General features: G+C 34.3%; 1 protein-coding gene across 1 annotated transcript; it reads right to left on the reverse strand.

Annotated features, from left to right (window-relative positions):
* Positions 1 to 1,814: 1,814 nt before the first annotated feature.
* Positions 1,815 to 19,063, reverse strand: LOC143232994 (glutamate receptor ionotropic, kainate glr-3-like). Its single transcript, XM_076468933.1, has 10 exons — positions 18,964 to 19,063; positions 18,304 to 18,425; positions 17,301 to 17,401; positions 8,644 to 8,734; positions 6,842 to 7,000; positions 6,439 to 6,586; positions 5,709 to 5,926; positions 5,189 to 5,478; positions 3,899 to 4,023; positions 1,815 to 1,894 (listed from the first exon to the last, which is right to left on the reverse strand). The coding sequence occupies exons 1-10, from the start codon at positions 19,061 to 19,063 to the stop codon at positions 1,815 to 1,817; spliced, it is 1,434 nt and encodes a 477-aa protein (XP_076325048.1).
* Positions 19,064 to 20,933: the final 1,870 nt, after the last annotated feature.

Below are 20,933 nucleotides of genomic sequence, written 5' to 3' on the forward strand. Positions count from 1 at the left end.
AGGTTATGTACTACACAGATCCTTTTTGGAATGGAATTTTATTTGCTTGTTTGTTTTAGGAAGTTGTGGCAACACGAAGCTGGAAGGGAATATCAGGCAAAACAGGAAATAAAAACAAACGATAGTTCGGAGATGCATATAATGAACCAGTGGGAACAAATGGAATAAAAGAATATGGTATACAAGAGTTGTTAGTGCAGCAAAGGACCTAGGATGGTTGTCCAATCCTAATCTGGGATGGAGGAACCAGAAAAAGAGACAGTGGGAATAGCTAAAGTATGCTAAAAAAAAACTGGAGAAGCTAATAGGCACTGTTTGTCAGAGCAAATGAAACCACAGCAGGGGGTGCTGTTTTCCTGTTGCCAAAATTATTATCGAGAAAGAAATTACCCGTCAGCAGCAAATAAAAAAACTGGCCCAGCATGGGCAGGTGGTTAGGGCGCTCGACTCGGAATCTGAGGGTCGCAGATTTGAATGCCCGTCACATCAAACATGTTTGCTCAATTCAGCCATAGGGTAATTGTATGTTACGATCAATTCTACTATTCATTGGTAAAAGAGAAGCCCAAGAGTTGGCAGTAGGTGGTGATGACTAGCTGTCTTCCCCCTAGTTTTACACTAAATTACGGACGGCTAGCGAAGATAGCCCGCGTGTAGCTTTGTTCGAAATTCAAACAAACAAGTCTCTGAGACTATTGCTTAAAAATTATTAACAAAAACATTTCAAATAATTTTATTCTTTGTTTTATCTTCAATGGAGTCTTTATTACACCAGTGAGCTCTTCGATATCATGAACATACAGAATTTAGAAAGTGGGGAGCGGCTCATAAAGCAAGCTTTGGAAAACTTAGCCTCCCCACATGGATGAAGAAAAATAACTCTTCTCTGGTAGTAAAAAAGGCTGCCACATCCCAGAATACAGATCATGACAAACAAACAACATCCCTAAATAAAGTGTCCCTTAGAAAACATTATTGTTACAAACTCCGCTTCATACAGACAAGAGATTGTAACAAACAAGATCTCAAAGTTGGGCTCAAAGTCATGAGAACGTAAACAATTAATGTGTGGAGATCCTTGCATCTGTTGGGACTGAAAACTGATACAGATAACTGGCACAAAGAAGAAAACGATCTTTTCTTTATATTGTAATCCGATACCTTCCTGTTGGAGGTATGTTATGTAAAGACGGCTGTATCTCCTGGGAAGAATAACCAGTGATAGTAACTGATACGACTAGGAAGATGTTCCTTTGATATTGGAATGCGGTGCTTTACTATGAAAGGGACGTTATGTAAAGAGACGGTTGCATTTCTTGGGAAGAATAAGTGGTGATATCTAACTATGAGAAGCAACTATTACCAACAGGAAGTGGAAGATATTGAAATTGAAACGCTGACTAAAACATTATTTAAAACTAGAGAAATAACGTCAGCCTACGGTCGACCACTCCAACTAATATAGAACCAATGGTCAACCATCAGGCCTTAGACATCTACCTCATGGTGCGAGTTCAAAGGCATTTCTATATTTCTCTTGCGTGATAGATAGTGGCAACACGAAGATTCTTTCACGAAATGGGAGAGGTAACTGTCATTTTATGACAGAGCGCTCAAAATAATACGAAACCAAATCTAGTTTCTTATAGCGTTAAATAACGGAATTCGACACCCGCGATGGCAGAACACGAGATAATTCACTGTGTAACTTTGCGCTCAACAAAGAAATATATTATTCACAACCATAAATCACACCCAGTGCACCTAAATCTTTTGTTTAATGAGAAACAAAATTATTTGTTTACGATCCATTTTTAATCAGCTAACACCGTGCCGTAAGTACCAGGAGATAAAACTTTAAAAGTGTCACAAATAACACTTAGTTCGTTTATATCTTAAGATATTAAACATATACCTTCAAATAATTATAAACGTTTTGTGGGACTTTTTTGCTATCGATGTTATTTGAACAAACAATTAATGAGAAAATTCGGTAAATAATTAATTCAGAAATTAATATGTTGTCTAAGTTTTATTATTTTAATTTTGTAATTTTGAAACTATTTTGTTATATATATTTTCAAGTAATGTTTCTTTAACGTACACATACATTAATAAAACAGTTAGTTTGAAAGAGTAAAAATTCTTTCAAATTTCTTTGTTGTCGTTTTTGATTTGTCATATCCTTATAAGTGTGTTACAAAACAGCAATAAGAACGTTTATTTGAATACCAACAGACTGATACAAGACTTAATATTTAACAATGATTATTGTTCCGTGTTCAGTTTTACAACAATGGATGTGCAAACTTTGCTTCCTATTTTGTTATATAAACAGAAAAGTGTTTGTTTTTGTCATTAGTTTATAATATTTTTTTACTGTTAATGTTTTTAACTTTTCAAAATAATTTTAGTTCTTTCTAGTTAATAACGTTCAACTCCATTTCTTTTATGCCTGATGATACTTGTAGTAAGGCTGAGTCTCCACATTATTTTTCTTCAACTACGTCTTAATTAATTATTATTTTACTAACTACACGACTGTCTCCAGCCGATTTATCTCAATTAGTGCTTCCTGTCCATTTCTAATTTCTCCTTCCAGTAGGTCAGTGACAAGTCGTAGTTTTTTGTTTTTTTTACGATGCAGATTGGGTTTCGATACCCTTAGTGAACAGAGCAAGATAGCCTATTATGTGTCCTTGTGGTGAACAATAAATAAAATTTCCCAAATTGCCGTTCAAGGAGAAAGTTTAACAACAGAAAGCTCTCATAAAGGAGAACGTTTTAACAACAGAAAGCTCTCATAAAGGAGAACCTTTCAACAACAGAAAGCTCTCATAAAGGAGAACCTTTCAACAACAGAAAGCTCTCAGGTTGTCGAGTTTCTTGTCTTCTGTTTTTAACTGTAACACTTAAATTAGTATGGTTAGTTATGTTTAAGTTTGAAATTACAAAGAACCCTGGCCTAGCACGGCCACGTGGTTAAGGCGCTCTACTCGTAATCCGTGGGTCGCGGGTTCGAATCCCGTTACATCAAACATGCTCACCCTTTCAGTTCATGGTGGCGTTACAACGTGACGGTCAATACCACTATTCGGTGGTGAAAGAGTAACCCAAGAGTTGGCGGTCTTACACCACAAATTAGGTACGGCTAGCGCAGATAGCCCTCGTGTAGCTTTGCACGAAATTCAAAACAAGTAAGGAACCCATTTTAATATATTTCACACAAAGCTACAATATTCGTATCATACAAAAATTAAACTTACACACAGATGTATTAAAGAAGTAAAGTCAACGTTTAATAGAACATAATAAATATTTAACATGAGAGTTTTTTCCAGTTTCAATTGTTTTACTTAATATTACTGGGAACAGTCTTACACACTACACGTTTCGACGTCATACTAAAACGTCATCAGTGTATCAACATACAGCGTTATTTACTGTGTACGTTTAAACTTTGGCTTTATTTCTTTAATACACGAAGCCTACAAATGTATCTCCTTAATCTCAATGCTGAATATTTTTTATTAGACTTGAATTCTTTGAGCTGTACATTTTTATATTTGTGTGACCTGTGATCTACGTCAACGACTATCAAAGTCGAAAACTTTCTAAAAGCTATTCCAGTGTGAGATTACGAAATGATTAATATATTTTTATTCCCGAAAATTTTCAATAAAGGTATTGGTAAATCTAGTTTACGAAATCTAAATTGTGCGCCATCTAACGGTGGTGTGAGGAGTTTATCAGAAGACCTCATTCAACAGAGATCACTTGTAAGACTTAACCCTTCCTGCCTTCGCTCTTTGCATTAATATTTTCAAGTAAACACATGATTCTGTAATAAAAAAGATCGTTGATAAACCTAATCCGGTTGACAGACAGTAGAAAGCACCTCGAAGATCTTCAATCGCGAGTGGACGAAAAGTGGACGGAAGAGGTGTGGCACATCTTTCATAGTTTCTCATCATCATGTGGACCCAATATCCAAACAGATCGTTGTCCACTGCTATGGAGATTCTGTATAACATAAAAATAAACGTTTAGCCAATCAAACCATCTTTATCACTTCTCTACTGAAACCATGACATCTGTTGTTGTTTCTGATAAACAGGTTTTGTAAAATTGCACGAATAAAAAAATATTACTCGTTTAAAGCACTGATCGTTGAAACACAACCTTTTTAAAGGTTCTAGAGATTGTTAGCTTAATTGTGTTAACTACAAGCTGAAATACCCGTCAAATGACAGGGAAGTTCTAAGTTAAAACAATCGAAGTTTAACAGCAGTCGTGTGCTTCAAAGTAATAACTTGTTTGAGATTGACTCAGTATGCTGGGAGTAAGTAACCAACAGGTTCTATTTCTAACGAATAGAAATAGGGTTACGCTCAATTTTAACTCCCTTAGAAGATTCCCCATAGTTCATAGTGTTGATAAACAAATTGGAGGAATTAGGATTCAAACAAACACAAGTTTAGTCTTAATATGAATAACGATATACTAATATCTATTATTTGGTTTGTTTGTTGAATTTGGCGCCAAACTATTCGCGGGCTATCTGCGTTCTCCGTCCCTAATTTGAAAGAGTTACATTAGAGAAAAGGCAGTTAGCTAGCACCACCCGCCGCCAACTCTTGGGCTACTCTTTCACCAATAGATAGTGGGAGTGTTTGTTTGTTTGTTTGATTTTGAATTTCGCGCAAAGCTACTCGAGGGCTATCTGTGCTAGCCGTCCCTAATTTAGCAGCTAGTCATTACCACCCACCGCCAACTCTTGGGCTACTCTTTTACCAACGAATAGTGTGATTGACTGTAACATTATAACGCCCCCACAGCTGAAAGGACGAGCATGTTTAGTGCGACGGGGATGCTAACCCACGACCCTCAGATTATGAGTCGCACGCCTTAACCCACCTGGCCATGCCAAGCCCTAGTGGGAGGGATTGATTGAACCAAAACTAATCGTTTAAACAAGACTATTATTATAAAGCATTTTAAAAAATAACTGCACGTTTATTACAAAAGCAAGCCAAACACTGGGTTTTCTATACCTGTGGTGGACACAGCACAGACAGACCACTTTGTAGTTTTGCGCTTAATAACAAACAAGCAAACCAAAGCGGACTCTAGCGGAACTTTGAGACATATCTCTAAATTATTTTCACTTATTCAAACATCTGCTAACTTTTGCTTTATCCGAGTCTTCAAAACCTTTGGTAGATCTTTCCTCATCACTGCCACCGTAGTTTTGGTTAAAAATCTCTTTTTAGCCATGTAGAGAGAACAAGTTCCCTTTTTGGTAAATCGATTATGGATTATCGCCTTCATGGATGTGGTCTGAACTGAAACAGCATGAGTTCTCGCTTCTATTTTATCAATCATTTCATCAGATGTCATTTCTTTCACTGGTTTTCTATGCTCTGAGCTCGTGGATACAACATCCCAAAGTCGTTTGTACGCCCCATGGTCTGCTTTCTAGAACAAAATGAAATGTAAGAGTGCGGTATATTATAAATACAGAGCGTTGATCGAACTTTATAAAACTGATTCACATGTCCCAGTATAACTGTTTTCGACATAGCTTTAAAGCAGGTTTCAGTTTTGTTTTGTTTAAAAAAACTTTGATGAAGTTTAGAAACAAACGGTTTGTTTTTAACATTATAGATGTGATGCAATACAGAAAAAAAGTGAGGGAAAAAAGTCACCTTTATAACTGACTCCAAGAAACTTCCTCTTTCAATAACTGGAGTAATATGTGGTCGATCTAGGAGATCTTCCAAACTATCAATCCTGTCCGTGGATTTTCGCAGTGTTAGTTTCGAAATTAACTGACCACTGAATGCTGTCATGGTCACGAAACAGCCAATCAACCAAACCGCTATCAGAAGCCGTTGTGAGGAACGGGAAGGCACGTGCTCGAAACCTGTTGATATGCCAAGGAAATATAACTTGAGTTAAACCCCTTAAAATCCAGACTGTTGTAGTTAGTTTCAAAGAAGTGTAATCACCAAAAATAATATTAATTTAACAAAAGGCTGATTAAAAAAACTTTATAATAATTTGGGGACCTATTCTCGTCATCAGACAACATTGTATAAAAAGTCTTCATGGAAAATGATCTCAGATAATTTTCAGTACTTAAACATATGGAAATGGAAATCTCCTAAATACATTTATTCCGGAAAGTGACAAATTAATATATTTTCCCCTAAAAGTAAACGAGATTTAACACTTGCTTTAAGTTAACGAAACTTAATATCTTTAATTACTTTAATACAACAATATTCCTTTAAATACAAACACAGAAGTTCCACCATTGTTCTAAGATGTGTTGAATACTAAACTACATCATCCTTACCTTGTAGTAAAATACAAACACAGAAGTTCCACCATTGTTCTAAGCTGTGTATTAACACTAAACTACATCATCCTTACCTTGTAGTAAAATACAAATAAAGAAGTTCCACCATTGTTCTAACACTCCAGAGGTCTCCTCTTTAGGGAGTTGTTTCTCTTTAAGAAGTTCAAAAGTCCAGCTGACAACTGACAGACAACACGTGCTGGCCAGAAGTGTAAGCCACACCTGGAGTTAATAGCAGATACATTCTAAAGAATTCGGACTGAACAAGTTAATTTTTCACTTCAGGTTGTTTATAAATGTGACTGAAGAAAAGTGTTTTTGCATAGTGATGAATGAAGCAGTGCCCTCTATGTTAAATTGAACAGCTTATACTAGTATTTATAAACACAGTCTCGGGTAAAATGGATAACAACTCTGTGTTTGTAATCTAGTAGCTGGGTGTAATCATAACATAATTTAGAGGAAGTTTGTACTTACCTGCCAGTTCAAAGAAAAGAAGAAACCGAAAGCATCGTTGGCCTCAGCTGGACTAGCTACCAACCAGGACTGTGAGTCAACCATAATTGGTACTGTAAAGTCAGCTACCTCAAGTCTATGAAAGTTTGCTGAAGCGGGCGTCACAAGGAACTCTGCTTCCTGGAGAGAAACTTAAAGTTATAGTTACGATGTTACTGAGACAAGGTCCTTATTGTAGTTACGATGTCACTGAGTCAGAATCCTTATTGTAGTCACGATGTCACTGAGTCAATATCTTTATTGTAGTTACGATGTCACTGAGTCAGAATCCTTATTGTAGTCACGATGTCACTGAGTCAATATCTTTATTGTAGTTACGATGTCACTGAGTCAGAATCCTTATTGTAGTCACGATGTCACTGAGTCAAATACTTAATTCAAGAACAATATATCAAACACAAAACACACTTTTCACAATCTAATAATACTTTAACCACGGTAACTCAAGCACGAAACAGTCTGTTCCCAACGTAATACAGAATTAGCAGTCGTGATATTAAAGTCAGGCAGTTAACAACTTAATAAGGATTTCTCTTATCATAATATCACAAACAAGAAACAAACGTTTCGCAACATAAGGCGTTATCCAATTACCATATGTATCAAAATATTTCAACAACGTTTCGTTTGCTAAATAACACTTAAAGGTTTTTGAATGTTCAGAACTTTGTTGTTTTTTGGTCAAAGCTACTCAGTGATTCCTATACATAACCATATCGAAACCTGAACTTATAGACTAGACAAAGACTCCAACTTGTCAGCAGTCTTGGGAATTTCTAGTTTGGCCAAATGGTGGATTTTGACCGTTTGTGGCAACAGTAAGGTGTTTTAACTAAAGATGTTGCAAATTGTCAGTCGCTACTTGATAAGTGAGGCAGCTTAGCTACTGGGATCACACCAGTGTAATACGTAATAAACAATACACTAGTGTAATACGTAATAGAGACGAAACCCTGCACAGAGAACGACAGAAATAAATTGAATTGAAAAAAACGCAGATAAACTTTTGTAGAATTGGTCATCCTACTTGACTAATGTATCTTTACCGGAAGTTCGTTTGATATAAAAAACAAAAATTAACCTTCTGACAATACAATATAAAAGCCTAGCACGGCCATGTGGTTAGGGCGATCGACTCTCTGAGATTACAATATAAAACCCCAGCATGGCCATGTGGTTAGGGCGATCGACTCGTAATCTGATAATCGGGAGTTCGAATCCCCGTCACACCAAACATGCTCGTCCTTTCAGCCTTGGGGGCATTATAACGTTACGGTCAATCCCAGTACTCGTTGGTAATAGAGTAACTCAAAAGTTGGCGGTGGTCGGTGATGATTACCTGCCCCTCCTCCAGTTTTACACTGATGAATTACGGACAACTAGTGCAGATAGCTTTTGTGTAGATTTGCGCGAAATTCAGAAAACAAACAAATAGTGTGTGTTTTCGTACGGCAAAGGCACATCAGGCGATCTGCTGAGCCCTCCGAGTGGAATCGGACCCCTGATTTTAGCGTTGTAAATCTGTAGACTGACTGCTGTACTAATGAAATTATTAAGACACCCTATTGTTGTCGTTTTCAGTGAAAAGGTGACGTCATGCTATCCATAGTGTTCACTGTCAGGAATAGAACCCCGAATTTAAACGTTAAGAGTTTTTAAAATCACTACTGTTCCACACATGTTATAATTAAACAATAATTTTGTGCTTGACAACATAACATAACGTTTGAAACAGTTTAAACATCTAGAAGACTATGACGTACCTTTCTGTGCAGCAGACCAACCATCCCACTCCACCTACCGTCAGGTTTCTTGGACCCCCACTGGTGGTCGTCAGGTTGAATAACAGTGTAGCTAATAGACACGTGACGAAATGAAACTTTGTGATTCAATACTATCATAATTTTATTATACCTTTATCGTCTAAATACGAAACTTAATATGAATTCTGATAAAATATAAACTAACTCTTGCGATCGAAACTAAAAACTACTTGATAAGTTAAAGTTTGTTTGAAATTCGTGAAAAATTATTCGAGTGTTATCTGCGCATAAGTTAATTAAATAATTTCTACGTAACAAACTATACTGCAAATAAATAGTTTCTACATAAGAAACCTAAGGTATATCACGATTAAATATCGCTATTGTTAACGACATTTTCGGACATAATCCCAATATACCTCATGAGGTTTGAGTAATTTATGATGAGGCCTGCTCTAATTTTATACAACAATCAAGGACGTACCTATACCCCTATAGTCTCCACAATTGTGAGATAGTGAAGCAAATGTAGGTGGCCTAATTACCTTTTGTACAGACGGGGGGGGGGAATCCTTTTGTAGTTTACGCCACTGGTAGCATACAGTTCATTAGAATGCATTAAACTATCAGCTGTCTACTGCTACATTTGCCAATATTCCCCGGTCGTAATAATGATATGTAAAGAAGTTCACTTAGTTTACGATATATATATGTTAGCCCTAAATCCAATTTTAACAAATAGTATTCATAACCCTAAATAAAACCATGAGCTCAGGTATACCAAGAAAGAGCTGACAAAACGTCGTGAATATTTTACGCAATTAAGCTACGTGTTAGTATTGTTTGTTGTGATACAATAAAACGTTGATTATTGTTACATGATGAAGTTCAAACTAGACTTAGTGTTCTATCTACACATTCATAGACTTAATGTTGTATTTACACATCCATAGACTTAGTGTTGTATCTATACATCCATAGACTTAGTGTTCTATCTACACATCCATAGACTCAGTGTTGTATTTACACATCCATGGACTAAGTGTTCTATCTATACATCCATAAACTTAATGTTCTATCTTCACATCCACTGTAAACACTGACGTGGATAATTCATTAGTAACTATCAACACTGTAAACAGTGACACTAGTAACAACAAACACTCTAAACAGTTTCCTGGATAATTCATTAGTAAATACCCACACTATTTGTTTGTTTTTTAATTTCGCGCAAAGCTACACGAGGGCTATCTGCGCTAGCCGTCCCCAATTTATCAGTGTAAGACCATAGGGAAGGCAGCTAGTCATCACCTCCCACCGCCAACTCTTGGTCTACTTTTTTACCAACAAATAGTGGGATTGACCGCAACATTATAACGCTCCTACGGCTGAAAACCAACACTGTAAATAGTGACTTGAATATATATATGTAATTCATTAGCAACTACAAACGCTGTGAACAGCGAACTGGATGTAATAACGACTCTTGCTTTTATATATACAGTCATGTGAAAAAGTTAGGACACCCTATGAAAGTCTGTGTATTTTTGTAACATTTTTGGATATACAGATATTTAATCTCAATTTCAACAATGCTGAGAGATTATAGGAATATAACTAAACAATTAAAACTGAAGAAAAGACTTTTCATGATCTTCTGTAAATGTCATGCTACAAAAATGCACCTTCTAACTGAGGAAATATTAGGATACCCCCACATTTATTCCCACTTAAAATGGCTCAACTCACACATAGGTGTATCACACCAGGTGCACATGATTAGAAGATCGTTACTTAGCATTTTGAATGAGGCTTGCCTTATTTAAACCTCAGAAAGAGACTGCACAAGTTTAACTTGCATGGGAGGTGTTCAAGGAGGAAACCTTTGCTCTCTAAGAGAAACATCAAGGCCAGACTGAAGTTTGCCAGAGAGAATGTAGACAAAGACCAGGACTTCTGGAATAATGTTCTTTAGACAGATGAGTCCAAAATTGAATTATTTGGACGTCAGAACAGAGGACATGTTTGGTGTAAACCAAATACAGCATTCCAGAAAATGAACCTCATACCAACTGTGAAGCATGGAAGTGGAAGTGTCATGGTTTGGGGCTGCTTTGCTGCAGCAGGACCTGGACAGCTCACAATCATGGAATCCACCATGAATTTTACTGTGTATCAGAGGGTGCTTGAGGATCATGTGAGACCATCTGTAAGAAAATTAAAGCTGAAGTGGAACCGGACCCTGCAACACGACAATGACCAAAAACGTACCAGTAAATTCACCAAGAACTGGCTGAAAACTGAGAAATGGAGAGTCCTGGAATGGCCGAGTCAAAGTCCATATGTTAATTCCATTGAGATGCTGTGGGGTGACTTGAAACGGGCTGTACATGCAAGAAACCCCTCAAACATCTTACAGCTGAAAGAATTCTGCATTGAGGAGTGGGGCAAACTTTCTTCAGACCGATGTCAGAGACTGGTAGATGGCTACAAAAAGCGTCTCACTGCAGTTATTTCAGCCAAAGGAGATAACACTAGCTATTAGGGGTGAGAGTGTCCTAACTTTTTCCTCAGTTAGAATATGCATTTTTGTAGAATTACATTTACAGAAGGACTGGCATGGCCTAGCGCGTAAGGCGTGCGACTCGTAATCCGAGGGTCGCGGGTTCGCGCCCGCGTCGCGCTAAACATGCTCGCCCTCCCAGCCGTGGGGGTATATAATGTTACGGTCAATCCCACTACTCGTTGGTAAAAGAGTAGCCCAAGAGTTGGCGGTGGGTGGTGATGACTAGCTGCCTTCCCTCTAGTCTTACACTGCTAAATTAGGGACGGCTAGCACAGATAGCCCTCGAGTAGCTTTGTGCGAAATTCCAAAAAAACAAACAAACAAACATTTACAGAAGATCTTGAAAAGTCTTTTCTTCAGTTTTAATTGTTTAGTTATATTCCTATAATCTCTCAGTATTGTTAAAATTGAGATTAAATATCTATATATCCAAAAATGTTACAAAAATACACAGGCTTTCATAGGGTGTCCTAACTTTTTCACATGACTGTATTATCAAATGAGTATTTATTTATTCTGACACAGTGTTCACTGTTTGAACTACTTACGATGGTAAAGTCTTCGTCAAATTTTACCTCATTATTGATCATAATGTCTGTAAGTGTTTGAATAATTATCAAAAATGGGTTTCGTATTCTCTTAGATATATTAAGGACAGTATCAATAAATATATAACAATCTCGCGTTGTTTATTGATATGTTTGTTCTCGATGTGGTCAGACAAATGTATTAAGCAGCTTCTGAAGCCTAGTTCCAATAATTATTGAAACAAATAGAGACACTTAGATCAGTATAAAAGATGCTCTGGTTATAACAAAACTGAAACCAAAATCAAACCTATATTCATCAAATATATAATCAAGAACAAAACTCTTCATCCAGAGTTTCTGTTTAAAATTTTTTGCGATATTTTATCTCTTTTGGTACAGCTTTCAAACTCTACAACACAAAAATACAGAGGACTGGTTATAAATACCTGTACGAAGATAAGTTCTAATGAGCACTTCAAACTTGCCAAAGTTCTCGATTGTTTTAGTTAAAACGTATGGTATATTTAATATAGAAATATTTATATCAAGTTATGCTCAATTCATTGTATTAATTCAGTATATAAGGAAAATTAATCGTGGTGGATTAAGGCGTTCGACTCGTAAACTGAGGGTCGCGAGTTCGAATCCCCGTAGCACCAAACATGCTCGCCCTTTCACCTGTAGGGGCGTTATAATGTGATGGTCAATCTCACTATTCGTTGGTGAAAGAGTAGCCCAATAGTTGGCGATGGTTGGCGATGACTAGCTGCCTTCCCTCTAGTCTTACACTGCTCAATTAGGGACGGCTAGCGCAGATAGCCCTCGTGTAGCTTTGCGCGAAATTCAAAAACAAAACAATATATTAAGTTTACAAAATAATTATGATAACGAATTACTGAATATAAGATTTGTAGGGGCCTCGAATGTAACATGTAATAATTGTTTTGTTTATCTGGTGGTGCTTTATATAACTAGCTCAGTATAATACATCTAAAAAGAACACGTGCAAATGAAACGTTCCTCGGTGGGGAAACTGTAGTGAATAACGCGTGCGCGTAACAGCTGGCAAGAAAATCAGATGATAAATACAAGTAGAATTTAAAAACAAAAACTATCCAAGCAAACAGCTCAAACTGAGATATGTATGAGCAAAGCAAAGACAAATATAACAAATATCTGTGATGGGCAGAACATGGAAGACCATTTTACATGTTTGAACAAAGAATTAAAGCACTGGTTGGAAACGGATACTTCAATAGATGGCGTGTTTCAAACTTTAATCAACATTGAACAGCATCATTTGCCAGGCATGTTTGGTAAGGTAATTATAGTAATTATGAATTTAACACAGACAAACGAAGCTTTTCGCAGAACTGTTGATAGGTTATATCATTCCATAAACGGAAAGTTTCGCCTGAAATTGAACTGATTCCACAGTTTGGTTTTGGAATCAATGAACACCTTCACACAGAACCATGTCGTCATTAGTTGGACCTTGGAGTCCAGACTGAACAAATACAGATTTTTTTTCAGAGTTGTTTATGTAATTTCTCAACAAAAAAAATTAATCTCTGTGAACTATTACGTAATTATGGATTGCATGCTCGCGATTTACCCTACAGAGACAATTTGTTAATAGATTAGAATTTCGCGTGCAGTTACACGCGAGCTATCTGCGCTAGCCGTCCCTAATTTAGCAGTGTAAGACTAGAGGGAAGGCATATAGTTATCACCACCCGTCGCCAATTCTTGAGCTACTCTTTTACAAAGTGGGATTGACCATCACATTATAATGCTTCCACGGCTGAAAGGGCGAGCATGTTTGGTGTGACGGTGATTCGAACCCGCGACCCTCATATTACGAGTCAAGTGTCCTAACCACCTGGCTATGCCGGGCCAAAAGCGAATAAAATACGAAATGAAAGGTTTGTCAACAACATTAAAGAAACTGAAGATGTTAGAATGGATATCACATGTTATTTCGAAGCTGGACATTGAGCAGACTTCTAGCTTATTTCACTTCGTAATTTGATGTGCTGTTCTCTTCAATAAAAGCTTTCGTATTTTTACATTTATTACTAACGTGATGATTGGATCTTTTATCTAGTTTTAACACTACACACGTGAACTGTTAAAGTCTTTTGTTTTGTTTTTAATTTCGCGCAAAGCTGCTCGAAGGCTGAACTATTTAAAGTACATGTTTATGTAGTTTTCTTCTTACAGCTATATTTTCTCAAATTATTTAGCAGTTGTGAAGAAATGGAACCACCCAGTAGTTCAACGATGAGTTTGAGGAGACACAAACCGCTAAAAATCGGATTTCGATACTCGTGGATGGTACTTTACAGAGAACAGATGTGGAAAATGGACCTAAGCTACGAGTGTTAGATTTAAAACAAAAGCGAACACATTTTTTGTAACCAGTAATTTTGAATTTTCGTAACCACGTGTTGAATAACCAATATTTTTTCTTCATTAAAAGTAACTTACATATCACTCAGTCCCAGCTGTGGGTAAGCGGTAAGCTTTTACTGCTAAAACCTGGGGTTCGATTTCCCTGGTGAACATAGCTCAGATAGCCCATTGTATTGCTTTGCGCTAAGACAATAACATGTTAATTACGACCATGAAGATATTTTTATAATCTAAAACTGGAAATGTTTGTTTATCTGTTTGATAAATACAAAACTTCACGATTGATTACCTGTGATGTGCCCACAGCAGCGATTGAGCCCTGAACTTTAGCTCACAAGCCTTCAAGCTTATCACTGTGCTGGAAAAGGTATCCATCTGATCTACGTGGACATCTATTAATTTTTCTGTCTTTTACGCAATCACCCGAAACAAAGTATATTAAATGAAATATTGCGCTTCTACCAGTTATAATGTAAGAGAATAGTAAATGAACTAATGCACTTACATCAGTTATAATGTAAAAGTATATTAAATAAACTGTTGCACTTCTACCAATTATAATGTAAGAGTATATTAAATGAACTATTGCACTTATATCAGTTATAATGTAAAAGTATACTAATGAACTGTTGCACTTCTACCAGTTATAATGTAAAAGTATATTAAATGAACCATTGCACTTCTACCAGTTATAATGTAAAAGTACATTAAATCAACTGTTGCACTTTTACTAGTTATAATGTAAAAGTATATTAAATGAACTATTGCACTTCTACCAGTTATAATGTAAAAGTATATTAAATGAACTCTTGCACTTATATCAGTTACAATGTAAAAGTATATTAAATTAACTATTGCACTTCTGCCAGTTATAATATAAAAATATATTACATTAACTATTGCACTTATATCAGTTATAATGTAAAAGTATATTAAATGAACTATTGCACTTCTACTAGTTGTAGTGTAAAAGTATATTAAATGAACTATTACACTTCTACGAGTTATAATGTAAAAATATATTAAATTAACTATTGCACTTCTACGAGTTAAAATGTAAAAGTACATTAAATGAACTATTACACTTCTACCAGTTATAGTGTAAAAGTATATTAAATTAATTATTGCACTTCTACCAGTTATAATGTAAAAGTACATTAAATGAACTGATGCACTTCTATCACTTATAATGTAAAAGTATATTAAATGAACTATTGCACTTCTACCAGTCATAATCTAAAAGTATATTAAATGAACTATTGCACTTCTGCCAGTTATAATGTAATAGTATATTAAATTAACTTTTGCACTTCTACCAGTTATACTGTAAAAGTATATTAAATTAACTATTGCTCTTTTACCAGTTATAGTGTAAAAGTATATTAAATTAACTATTGCACTTCTACCAGTTATAGTGTAAAAGTATATTAAATTAACTATTGCACTTCTACCAGTTATAATGTAAAAGTATATTAAATGAACTATTGCTCTTTTACCAGTTATAATGTGAAAGTATATTAAATGAACTATTGCACTTCTATCAGTTATAATGTAAAAGTATATTAAATGAACTAATGTACTTCTATCATTTATAATGTAAAAGTATGTTAAATGAACTATTACACTTCTACCAGTTATAATGTAAAAGTATATTAAATTAACTATTGCACTTCTACGTGTTATAATGTAAAAGTATATTAAATGAACTATTGCACTTATATCAGTTATAATGTAAAAGTATATTAAATTAACTATTGCACTTCTACCAGTTATAGTGTAAAAGTATATTAAATTAACTATTGCACTTCTACCAGTTATAATGTAAAAGTATATTAAATGAACTATTGCACTTATATCAGTTATAATGTAAAAGTATATTAAATTAACTATTGCACTTCTACCAGTTATAGTGTAAAAGTATATTAAATGAACTATTGCACTTCTACGAGTTATAATGTAAAAGTATATTAAATGAACTATTGCACTTATATCAGTTATAATGTAAAAGTATATTAAATTAACTATTGCACTTCTACCAGTTATAGTGTAAAAGTATATTAAATGAACTATTGCACTTCTACCAGTTATAGTGTAAAAGTATATTAAATGAACTATTACACTTTTAATAGTTGTAGTGTAAAAGTACATTAAATGAACTGATGCACTTCTATCACTTATAATGTAAAAGTATATTAAATGAACTATTGCACTTCTACCAGTCATAATCTAAAAGTATATTAAATGAACTATTGCACTTCTACCAGTTATAATGTAAAAGTATATTAAATTAACTATTGCATTTCTACCAGTTATAGTGTAAAAGTATATTAAATTAACTATTGCACTTCTACCAGTTATAATGTAAAAGTATATTAAATGAACTATTACCCTTCTACCAGTTGTAGTGTAAAAGTATATTAAATGAACTATTACACTTCTACCAGTTATAATGTAAAAGTATATTAAATGAACTATTACCCTTCTACCAGTTGTAGTGTAAAATTATATTAAATGAACTATTACACTTGTACCAGTTATAATGTAAAAGTATATTAAATGAACTATTGCACTTCTATCACTTATAATGTAAAAGTATGTTAAATGTACTATTGCACTTCTACCAGTCATAATCTAAAAGTATATTAAATGAACTATTGCACTTCTACCAGTTATAATGTAAAAGTATATTAAATTAACTATTGCACTTCTACCAGTTATAATGTAAAAGTATATTAAATGAACTATTGCACTTCTACCAGTTATAGTATAAAAGTATATTAAATGAACTATTGCACTTCTACGAGTTATAATGTAAAAGTATATTAAATGAACTAATGCACTTCTATCAGTTATAATGTAAAAGTATATTAAATGAACTATTCCACTTCTACCAGTTATAGTATAAAAGTATATTAAATGAACTATTGCACTTCTACGAGTTATAATGTAAAAGTATATTAAATGAACTAATGCACTTCTATCAGTTATAATGTAAAAGTATATTAAGTTCAATAATAAAGTTGGTAACATTAATTTCTATATATTATAAATATTGATAAAATCCTCGTTCAGTGTTAAAATAATGTAATTACATTAATTTGTGTATCTTTTGGTTGCATTGTTTCTCTAACAAAACCAAAACCTACCTAAAATTCAAGTTAGTGGCTATGAAATGAAGAATTTCCGCCATTGGTCCTCTGACCGCCAGACACGCCCCAATCTTATCCACTTTGACAAAAGGTAGCCACTGTAACATAAAAAAAAAACCATTGATGTTTTAAATGTTTTTATTGGATGAAACAAAGCTAAGGATTAAAAAAAAAACTAACTAAGTTATGTGAATGAACGTTCTGAACATCTATGTTTATCTACTAGAGTAACATGTCCATCATTATTGAAGAAACGAAACGTGAATAGAGTTTCGGTCGAAACTTCACGATGAATTCGAATGTCTGTAAAAAATGAATTAATATTCTATAAAATGCATTGTTTTTCATAATTAACTCATTATTGCTACGTTTGCCGTGTAGCCTACATCGTATCTACATAAAAATAAGTTAACAAACTGAATTATCCATCCTATCTCATGTTTGAACACCACTCACGGACATTCATATACAACGGTTCATATTACTGGATTGTTCTACAATTCATTTAAAATACACACGACCATATTGGAGCTCCACTACTTTACGGGATTTTTTTTTATCTGTTTCTCTTGAACTCATCGCGGACATTAAAATCAAACCGATGAAATACAAGTAATGTGTCATGAAAACCATGACAACATAATTGAGATGATAAAAGACGAGAAAAAAAAACTAGTGTAAAAATACAAGTAAAACAGAAAGACAGAATCTGTAAAAACTGCTGTAAAATCGTGAATAAAACGTAAGAAGTCCGTATAAATAATTATTGAAATACAGATATAAGATGTGAGGAAATACGATGTCAGATATTCGGATTTGCAGTAAAAATAAACACTATATCTTTTTGGTTATGTTAAACCAATTTATTAAATTTCTTGTTATTATATCTCTGAGTAAAACCTAAAAACAATTATATCGTTTTCCATCGTTAAAGACAGACATTTTCTCTAACTGTTTTAGTAAACAGCGGACATAAACAACCATTTCTGTTTACACTCACTTCCTCCGCTACAACCCTGATATGTCGTGGTTGACTGGTTGTGTTTCTCACGGGGAATGAATAGTCCAGACTGGTGTTACAACTGGATTGTCGAATTGGGAATATTCGCTGAAATATGGGATCTGAAGGAAGAAAAACATTTGTAAAACATGTTTATGTTTCTGTTACGAACATGGACGTATGTTTATGAAACTGAATGTTTTTTTTTTCGTTTTCACTACTATATATATATAAAAATCAGTGATTCGTAATGAGAAATTTTTAACGAATAAATTTTGATTTCATTAGGCCCCGGCATAGCCAGGTGGTTAAGGTGCTCGATTCGTAATCTGAGTAATTGCGGTTCAAATCCCCGTCGCACCAAACATGCTCTCCCTTTCAGCTGTGGGGGCGTTACAATGTTCGGTCAATCCCACTATTTGTTGGTAAAAGAGTAGCCCAAAAGTTGGCGGTGGGTGATGATGACTAGCTGCCTTCCCTCTAGTCTTACACTACTAAATTAAGAACAGCTAGCGTAGATAGCCCTCGTGTAGCTTTGCAGAAATTCAAATTCAATTTCATCCGGTTATATGGATTGCTGATAAATTTTTCACGTTGAGTGTCTTACACGAATGTACTTCATAAGAACTTCTGAAAACTTGTAGTTCAGAACCTACTTACGGTTCAGATCAGCTTCACTTATAGGAATTACAAAGATCACGAACAAAACCCACGGTGGCGTAATAATATTTCTTGCGTTTCGTAACGTAATGTCTTTCATTATAGATAAACAATAAATTCTGTCTTTCTTATAAGATCTGAATATTTGAAGAGGATATTCGTCCTGCTAGCTCAGTGACTCTTTTATAAGCAAAATTAAAAACAAACAAACACGGAGAATAGCTTTCAGCCAATCAAATTACAGAGAAAAGACAATGCACGTGCTCAACCTCGATAAAGGTGAGTCTATGACGTATCGCATTAATTAATCTTTGAAAAACTGTTCTATGTTTGGTATTAAACACAAAGCTCCAGAACGAGTTATTTGTGTTTTGGCCATTGCGAGTTTTGAAACTCGATTGTCAGTGTTACAAGCTTCTCACACTTACCACGGAAGGCAACTTAGGAATTCGTGTAGCAATTAGATTTTTCAATATATTTACACACACACACAAACCAACGGTAAAATTGTTTAATTTTGTTTTATTCATCCCTATGGTTCGTAAACGGTAAACTTGAAGTATTATAATGGTAAAATTCATGGTTCGCCCGAATGTGCAGCTTTGAGCTTAAGAACAAACACAGAAACAGTTTGGTTTTATTTGTTTAAGAAAGAAATTACATGAGTTGAATTAGCATAAAGTTTCAATAATTAATTATCTTATATTTAGTATAACATGAAACATACTGAGAGTATAACATGAAATATACTAACAGTATAACATGAAATATTCTGACAGTATAACATGAAACATACTGACAGTATAACATGAAACATTCTGACAGTATAACATGAAACATTCTGACAGTATAACATGAAACATTCTGACAGTATGACATGAAATATTCTGACAGTATAACATGAAACATACTAACAGTATAACATGAAACATACTGACAGTATAACATGAAATATTCTGACAGTATAACATGAAACATTCTGACAGTATAACATGAAACATTCTGACAGTATAACATGAAACATACTGACAGTATAACATGAAACATACTAACAGTATAACATGAAACATTCTGACAGTATAACATGAAACATACTAACAGTATAACATGAAACATACTGACAGTATAACATGAAATATTCTGACAGTATAACATAAAACATTCTGACAGTATAACATCAAACATACTGACAGTATAACATGAAACATACTAACAGTATAACATGAAACATACTGACAGTATAACATGAAATATTCTGACAGTATAACATAAAACATTCTGACAGTATAACATGAAACATTCTGACAGTATAACATGAAACATACTGACAGTATAACATGAAACATTCCGACAGTATAACATGAAACATACTAACAGTATAACATGAAACATACTGACAGTATAACATGAAATATTCTGACAGTATAACATAAAACATTCTGACAGTATAACATGAAACATTCTGACAGTATAACATGAAACATTCTGACAGTATAACATCAAACATACTGACAGTATAACATGAAACATACTAACAGTATAACATGAAACATACTGACAGTATAACATGAAATATTCTGACAGTATAACATAAAACATTCTGACAGTATAACATGAAACATTCTGACAGTATAACATGAAACATTCTGACAGTATAACATGAAATATTCTGACAGTATAACATGAAATATTCTGACAGTATAACATGAAACATACTGACAGTATAACATGAAACATTCTGACAGTATAACATGAAACATTCTGACAGTATAACATGAAACATACTGACAGTAGAACATGAAACATAGTAAGTATAACATGAAACATTCTGACAGTATAACATGAAACATACTGACAGTATAACATGAAATATTCTGACAGTATAACATAAAACATTCTGACAGTATAACATGAAACATTCTGAGAGTATAACATGAAACATACTGACAGTAGAACATGAAACATAGTAA

This window comes from Tachypleus tridentatus, chromosome 1 (genome assembly GCF_004210375.1).
Source record: "Tachypleus tridentatus isolate NWPU-2018 chromosome 1, ASM421037v1, whole genome shotgun sequence".
Classification (NCBI taxonomy): Eukaryota; Metazoa; Arthropoda; class Merostomata; order Xiphosura; family Limulidae; genus Tachypleus; species Tachypleus tridentatus.

Bases quoted from the DNA above. Each gene is read 5' to 3' on its own strand.
- LOC143232994 (XM_076468933.1), bottom strand. From the start codon at position 19,063: ATGAAAGACATTACGTTACGAAACGCAAGAAATATTATTACGCCACCG. The intron at 7,001-8,643 runs GTACGTCATAGT...GTTTCTCTCCAG, and splicing joins TTGGTCTGCTGCACAGAAAG to GAAGCAGAGTTCCTTGTGAC. The intron at 4,024-5,188 runs GTTAGCAGATGT...TATGTTATACAG, and splicing joins AAGACTCGGATAAAGCAAAA to AATCTCCATAGCAGTGGACA.